The sequence below is a fragment of the Kryptolebias marmoratus genome, linkage group LG22, assembly GCF_001649575.2.
Source record: "Kryptolebias marmoratus isolate JLee-2015 linkage group LG22, ASM164957v2, whole genome shotgun sequence".
NCBI classification, from domain to species: Eukaryota; Metazoa; Chordata; class Actinopteri; order Cyprinodontiformes; family Rivulidae; genus Kryptolebias; species Kryptolebias marmoratus.
In genome coordinates, this window is record NC_051451.1 from 8513140 (window position 1) to 8520643 (window position 7504).

Here is a 7504-nt window from a genome sequence, read left to right on the forward strand (position 1 = left end):
TCAAGAATACCAAACTAACTCGGCCGTAAAAGCACTTTGACACAACGTGAGAACGGAGTTCCTCTTTACAGAACTGAAAGGCATCGTAGACCTCCCTTTCGCTCCGCCAGAGCTCCTCCGAGTTTACCTCCCCAACCCTTTTCAGATCTGTGCGCGAGCCCAGCTGATTGTCAGCCACAACAGTCCCTTTCGTGTGAACCCCAGCCAAGTGCTCTCAGTTGGTTTTAGTGCAACTTTCCAACAAATGCAATCAAAATAGACCCTTCTCTGCTACAAAATACACTTACAAGATAACAGGAGTTTATAAATACTTTGATTTTTTTCCCCCTTTTTGTTGCTACATATGAAGCATGCTGTTATAGAATCACAGATGTCGTAGTAGAAGTAGCAGTAAAGTGATAAAAGTTTCTTCATGCATCTCCCACCAACATGAGAGGAGACCAGTCTATGGGACAGATGGTGAACTTTCTGCCGCTGGTGGGTTAAAAGCCGGAACTCAAATCCGAGAGGTTTTAACTGATCTTAACAGAGTAAAATAATGGACAAAAGCAGCTCGCCATTATCAACACTTAAAGGCATGTTTTCTACTTTAAACCATCAGTAAAAGGAATCTTTTAGTGGACGAAGATTAGACGAAACATACATGTTTCTGTAGTGTTGCAGGGTGCGGATGCATTCGTTCTAATTTTTGCGTTCCAAGTTTTTCCACCTCGTTTAAAAACGGTTCGATAGATAAACATCGAAGCAACCTTTTTAGATTCGGCTGTTAGTTGTGTTTCCGTTACGATTTTCAGCTCGCCGCTCCTCCTGCAGCTTTGGTGACAGCGCGAACGTGTGCCACGAGTTTTTGTGACGGTACACCATCCGATATTTGCAACAAAACCTAACACCCCCCCGTGGAGATCAATGGGATTTTGGTGAAACTGAGTGAGGAAAAAAACAGCCCTCAGCTCAGACCAACTTCACAGCAGAAACATTAAACAGGTTTTTTTTTGCAATCACAGTTTAAATTTGATGATTTTTGGAGATTTTACCACAGAATTACATACTAACCATTGACCTATCCGAAGGTTTCGCAAACAAGCCCTTTTTGTTTACACAATCTTTACACTTCTTATAAAGTTTATACATCAAAGCATAGGACCCATAAATCCTATAGGACGTATGGTTTTCTCTCAAATACCCCCCAAATTGTAGAGTGAGAACACTCAAACTCTCATTGCCTCCCACTGTAGCTGAGCTCCGAATTTTCTTTTCAAACCCTGAAGTAGGGGCTCACTTTAACTTAGATAACTGTAGATACATAAAAAAAAAGACATGACCACTAAAGGTTCATGCTTCAAGACTTTTTTTAGACACTACTTGTAGAGCCTGGGTTAGTGGAGGTTATTCTTTTGTTAAGAATTGAATAAAAACCTCTGCAGAATTTAAAGTTGTAAAAACGTACACATCACACATAAAACCCTGAGGTTTTAAATAAAGCTCATAGGTACTCTTCAAACCAATAGTCTAGCTATGACATAGCTTAGATTATTCCAAAAAGAAGTCCCACATTACTACTGGGCTTTTCAGCCGAAAGTTGATGTATGCTGGGATTTCAGGCAGTGGACTGGACACACTGGCACCTTTTAGTGTTTCTTCAGAAGGTTTTCGGACACTACTTCAAGAGGACCAAAACAAAATGTGAGGTGTAAATTTTCAACTTTAACAGCAAACTTTAAATCCTCTTCAGAAAGGTGGATCTCACGGTTTTAACTTCTAAAACCCAACCCGTGTTGGGGTTGTTTAAACTGACAGCAGCAATAACCTTTAGTCTTACTTTTTCAGTGGATCTTTAATGACACTATTTTCAAGTTTTTATTGTATTTCACTGTTTTTCTGTGAGATGGTTGGTTTATCTGCTGGAAATTCACTTCCCCCTCTGTAGTTTAAGATGAATTAAACCATCCAGAAACTATTTTCTCTTTTCTTGCTTAATTTTTGTGAACAATTATAATGATGTAGCTCAAGACGTTTGCGAAATATTTCAATGAAAACAAAATCTCGGCCTATGAGATTTCATTTTCAGCGTATTTATGGCAAATAAAACTATAACTGTGATCAGGTAACATCAAATAAACAAATCTACAAGATTTTTTATTTCAATTCTTTTGTTAAATAAATATGCTCGACCAGACTACTACTTCCACTTGACAACATGTAAGAACTTCTCATATAAAATATAAATATTAACACAACGCGACCCAACGACAGCAAACACACATTTAAATATACCAAATACCGTCGGGTAAATTTACATTCTTCTCAGAGGATGAGAGCAGAAACAGAAATGGTAAACAATCCACCGTGAGTGGGTTTTACTTCCTGCGGAGCTCTGTAGGTCACTTTGGATGAACGCGGTGTTCACCTCCACATTCGTTTGGAGTCCGTTCAGACGTGGGACAAACTGCTCCTGCATGTTCACGGCTGGTATAATACTGCATTAAACTGGGATTCTTTCAAACTTTCTTTAGCAGGTGCCTTTGACACGAAAAGAAGCAGGGGGGAAAACTGCAAAGGTTCATCACAAACGACTCAAAGACTGATTTATCAAAGAATGAGTTTGGGTTTAGCTCTGACAAAAGTTCAGTCTGGTTTTAAACATCGCCGTAGAGCTGAAGCAGCTCTTTTACTGTCCTACTTTTAGCTGCTGACTCAGGTTCACTCTGCCGTACTCGTGACCTGAACAGTACGTAGGGATTCAGGCCGTACCTGACAGAAACGAGTTCCTCTGTTCACATGAATGAACACATTTTACATGTGGAGTTCCTCAAGGATTCATTCTGGTCCCGGTCCTGTTCTGTCCTTATGATCCTTTAGACACCAGATTTCTTTTCATTGCTACACAAATGGCATTCGAATTGAAATCTAAAGCTTCAACGCAGCCTCTGCTGCACTGTTCAGACAATAAACATATGGACAAATTTTTTAACCTGAATAAAAACAATGCTGAGATCATTTTATATCATTTGATTTTTTGACTTCCTATAAGTCAATATTCTGTGAAATTCTTGGCAGCTCGTTTCCTTCAAAACACATCAGCCCAGTAAAAAACAAGTTTCCAGTTAAGACTTTTAGCCAATCTGTGTCTCTCCCAGAGATTTAGAAAATGTTTTTAATTCCTTCTGTGTTTGACTTCTGCAGATCTTTGTTTGTAGGTTTGACAGAAAGCATGAACACGTGACTCCAGTAATGGCCTCACTCCCCTGGCTTCGTGATCATCACAGCAGTGGTTCTCAAAGTCAGGGTTGAGACCCAACTGTGGCTCATGGAAAACCAAGTGGAGGTCCTTAGACTATCTTCAGACGTCAACCAGAATTGTTTCAAAAGAAATTAATACCGTATTCTAAAGTTAATGAAACTTGTTTAGTAGTTGTTAGGAAAGTTTGTGTTGTCATTGTGTCCTTTAATAGGGCTGGTAGCAAAGTTTGCATACTTAAACCAAGAACAGATGGGGCCGCAAGCCCTTTTCGCTGTCATTTTGTGGGTCGAAAGCTAATAAATCTGGGAATCACTGCATTGTAAGATAAATTTGAAGATTTTACTGACAATTTATAAGGCAATGCATGAGCTGGCTCCAGTTTATTTGAAGGAATGTTTACATTGCCATATTTCAACAGGAACACTGAGGTCCAGTAACCAGACACACTTGGATGCAAACCAAACAAACCAAACTCAGAGGTGATTGGACCTTTACACTCAGACCTTAGACCTTCGGAAAACCACCTCTTTCCATTGGTGTTTGATTTTAGTAGAGCCTGACATGTATGTAACTCTACTGTTTGTTCTGTTTTAGTGGGTGATGTGTTCTTATTGTTTTTTACTTGACGTCATTTATTGTACAGCACTTTGGTCCAACTCGTGAGGTTTATAAATAAACTGACATTGACACAGATTTCTAAGTGGTAGAAGGAAACATTAGGGTCTATTTTAAGCAGTGTAGCTGTCTAAATTTGGCACTTTAGTTTGTGTCAACAGTACAGTCTTATTAGATAAGATGTCAGACTTTAACAGGTGTTGTTTGATGATATTTTTTATTTGCTGGCTAAACCTCAGCACTTTGGCTCGGAAAGTAAATCCAAATGAAGCTCCTATATGTTAAAAAAAACCCTTAAAGCAACAAGTCTGAGTGTCACTCTGCCTTATATCTTAGGTGTAATCTGCTCTGACAGCAGTTTGGTAAAAAATCCCAGACTGTGTAAAGATGGATTAAATGGTTGTGGAGCTGTGTTACTGACGCCTACAAAGAAGTGACTAAAGGGTGGAGAAACGATACAAGACAAAAGAAAACCCAATCCCAGCAGCTGCAGAGTGTTTTTGTATAAAAAAAACAATCAGTAGCAGCTAAACCTCTGTCACGTCTGGGTGTACATTACTTCAGAACAGACTGTTGCACACAGCACTATTGGTTTCACACAGTAGGAAGGAGGACGGACATCTGCTCCATCTTTTCAAAAATAATTAGTGGTGTTTTATCGATTGATGTCCTTTTCCAGGTTTGACAAGTTCCCTGAATGTGAGGGCAACAAATCTGCCTTTTTAAACTTGTTTGACATGCAGGATGTGTTTGGCCCAGGTCTGGTGTCATTCATGTGCTGTCTGTGCTTTACAAAACTATTTACAGAAGAGTCAAACATTAATGTCAAAACTACAAAAAAAGCTTCCTTTATATCCCCCCCCCCAAAAAAAAAAACCCAAACATCTCTAAAAAGACTAGGCTTTATCTGTCCATCCATATAGTTTTCTTCTTTTTTTTTCTGTGGTCAGGACCAGGAGGGAAACCGGGACATCTCTCTCCCCAGAGACACTCCCCAGGTCCTCCTGGGGTCTGACCCGGGGTCTCCTCCTAACCAAAGACTACTCAATCAGAAAAACTCCAGATGGAGGCATCCGGGAAGTATCCTAATCAGATGCCCGAACCAGTCTAGCTGGCTCCTTTCAATGAGGAGCAGCAGCTGCTTGACTTCATCTACCCCACAGATGATGGAACTCCTCACTTTAAGGTGGTATCTTTAAGGTGGGCTGACACCTGCATGGGAGCTCCCCTCTGACAGAAAACATGCTAGGCTACAGCCTCAAATGTCCAGGTCAAAACCTCACACCGATGATGAAAAAGAAACACTGAAAAACTGGTCTAAATCTTTCTGGCTTCATTTCTAAAGTGTACTCCAGCAGAACGAATCATAAATGTGGGGGCAGCTATGGAGGTGGGGTATGTTGTGGGCAGAGCAGTTTTGCAAGCCATGCGGACGAAAATAAGGCACTACTTTCAAAAATCGGCTGTACCAAACGTAACCGTGTGGCCCACCAGTTCTCTCGCAGTTTTTGAGTCGCCAATTAGTTCCCAACGGGTGCAGCCCAGTGAGATGCTAGCTCGGTTTTTAAGGTCGACCCTGGTCACCCTACGAAGGAATCTCATTTCAGCTACTTGTATTTGGGATCTCGTTTTTTTTTTTTAGTCGTGATCCATACCTCATGACCGTAGGTGAAGATTGGAATGTAGATCTATCAGTAAATCAAGAGCTTTAGCTTTCAGCTCAGGTCCGTCTTCACCAAGACAGACCAAACCAACACCATCATTACTGCAGACCAGACTCAGACTCAAGCAGTCAGTCCATTTCTGATTCATCCTACCATCACTTGTGAACAAGACTCCCAGATATTTGAACTCCTCGGCTTAAAGAGAAGATTCACACCTGACCCGGAGGGAGCATTCCACCTTTTCCTGGTTGAGAACCATGGACTCAGACTTCAATGAGCTGAGCACTGATACTAATTCAAATTTAAAGAGACTGGGCTGGGTAAAGAACCCATAACTGGGACAAAGAACCTTTTCATTACTGGAGACTTAGCTCCCCAGGTTGGACATAATTCTTCTGAAACTGGAGGAAGTCTTGAAGCTCAAATACATGTAATGATTAAAATACCTTGAGCCGCATGCAGTGCAGAGCAGCAGTGGTTAGAGCTGTCAACTCTAAGCGAGAAGGTCTCAAGTTCGCCTCCCATCTGGAGCCACCTCTGTGGACACTTATAGGCTTTCTACAGTACTTTGGTTTCCTCCCACAGACCAAAAAACATGCATGTTAGTGACAATTTAGAGTTCCCAATAACCTAAGTGTGAGAACACAAATGGTTGCTCGTCTCCATACGTCCCTGTGATGGACTTGCGACCTGTCCAGGGTGATCCCACCTCTCACATGGTGACTGCTGGAGCTAGACACCAGCTCCCCTGTCCTGTGATTGTGTATGAAAAAGCAGGTAAAAAATGGATGGATGGATATACACAAAACTCTTGATCCCATTCTCAGCCAGATTTACCTGTAATCGTTTAAACTGGTCTTGATCAACAGTCCTCCAGATTCTTCTGAAGGTTTTGAAAATTGTTTTGAGCGTCTTTCTTGCCCTCAGTTTCAGTCCAGTTCTAAAGTCTGCTATGTGGTTTTCTAAAGCACAGACAGAGAGGACATAACCGGTTTATTCCGGGGATTCTTGGGAACCGGGTCAGGCTGCCAAGGGGCAACCGGAGGAGAGGAGTCGTCGCGCGTCATCAGATTGCGACTCATTCTGTTTTTCAGACCACGGCTGTAAGTAAATCTTAAACAAACAAAACGAACATAAAAACACATTCTTACCTTTGAAAAGTAAAGGCAGAATAAACATTTTATAGTTCATTCAGAATCTCTGTTTGTGCTCACATTTAAAGGTTTATATTCCTGCTGACCAAAACATACTGACCTGTGATTTATTCCAGTTTATATTCCACAGAAAAGTACCAAATACAGAACACAACAAGAACTTCTATATGATACAACATCAACACAGTTGAGCTGTTTTATTGCTTTCTGGTTTTAAACCCCGTTTATATGTCATTAAACGATTAACTATTAATTTTGATTTAAATAAATTATTTAATAAAATGACTAGGGGTTAGATATGTAAGCTTATACCTAATATTTGTGAAGGCGGCACGGCGGTGCAGTGGTTAGAGCTGTCGCCTCATCATCCGGCCGTGCACGTGTGGGTTTACTCCGGGTACTCCGGTTTCTTCTCACAGACCAAAACCATGGACATTAGGTTAATTGGCAACTCTAAATTGTCCCTAAGTGTGAGTGGTTGTTTGTCTCTATGCGTCCCTGCGATGGACTTACAACCTGTCCAGGATGTCCCCCGCCTCTCGCACAGTGTCTGCTGGAGATAGACACCAGCTCCCCAACAACCAGGAAAAGTGGGTAAAGAAAATGGATGGATTGATGAACATTTTTACACTAGTTGCCAGTAAAAGACTAAATTGGAGTAAATGAATTAAATAATGAACCTCGTAGAAATAAGAGAAATGAATCCACGTAAATAAAAATCTGGAAACAGGAGTCACTGTTTGGACTCCTGATACTTTTCCACAGATTATGTCACTGGAATAAACCCACTCAGTATCGGCACTGACTCCCCCCCCCCCCCCCCCCCCCCC

General features: G+C 41.2%; 1 protein-coding gene across 2 annotated transcripts in view; it reads right to left on the minus strand.

Moving 5' to 3' along the window:
• Positions 1–7504, minus strand: part of znf365 (zinc finger protein 365) — an 18548-nt gene continuing 11044 nt past the window's right edge. Inside the window, exons 7-8 of one of the 2 annotated variants that reach the window (XR_003040179.2) lie at positions 6358–6482; positions 1–6273 (exon numbers count right to left, since the gene is read on the minus strand). Coding sequence is in view for 1 of the 2 variants with exons in the window: in XM_017435502.3 (XP_017290991.1) it covers positions 6461–6482 (22 nt within the window). In the remaining variant the exon portion in view is untranslated. Of the gene's footprint in view, positions 6483–7504 lie in introns of both variants that reach the window. The other variant, XM_017435502.3, reaches the window with a different exon arrangement.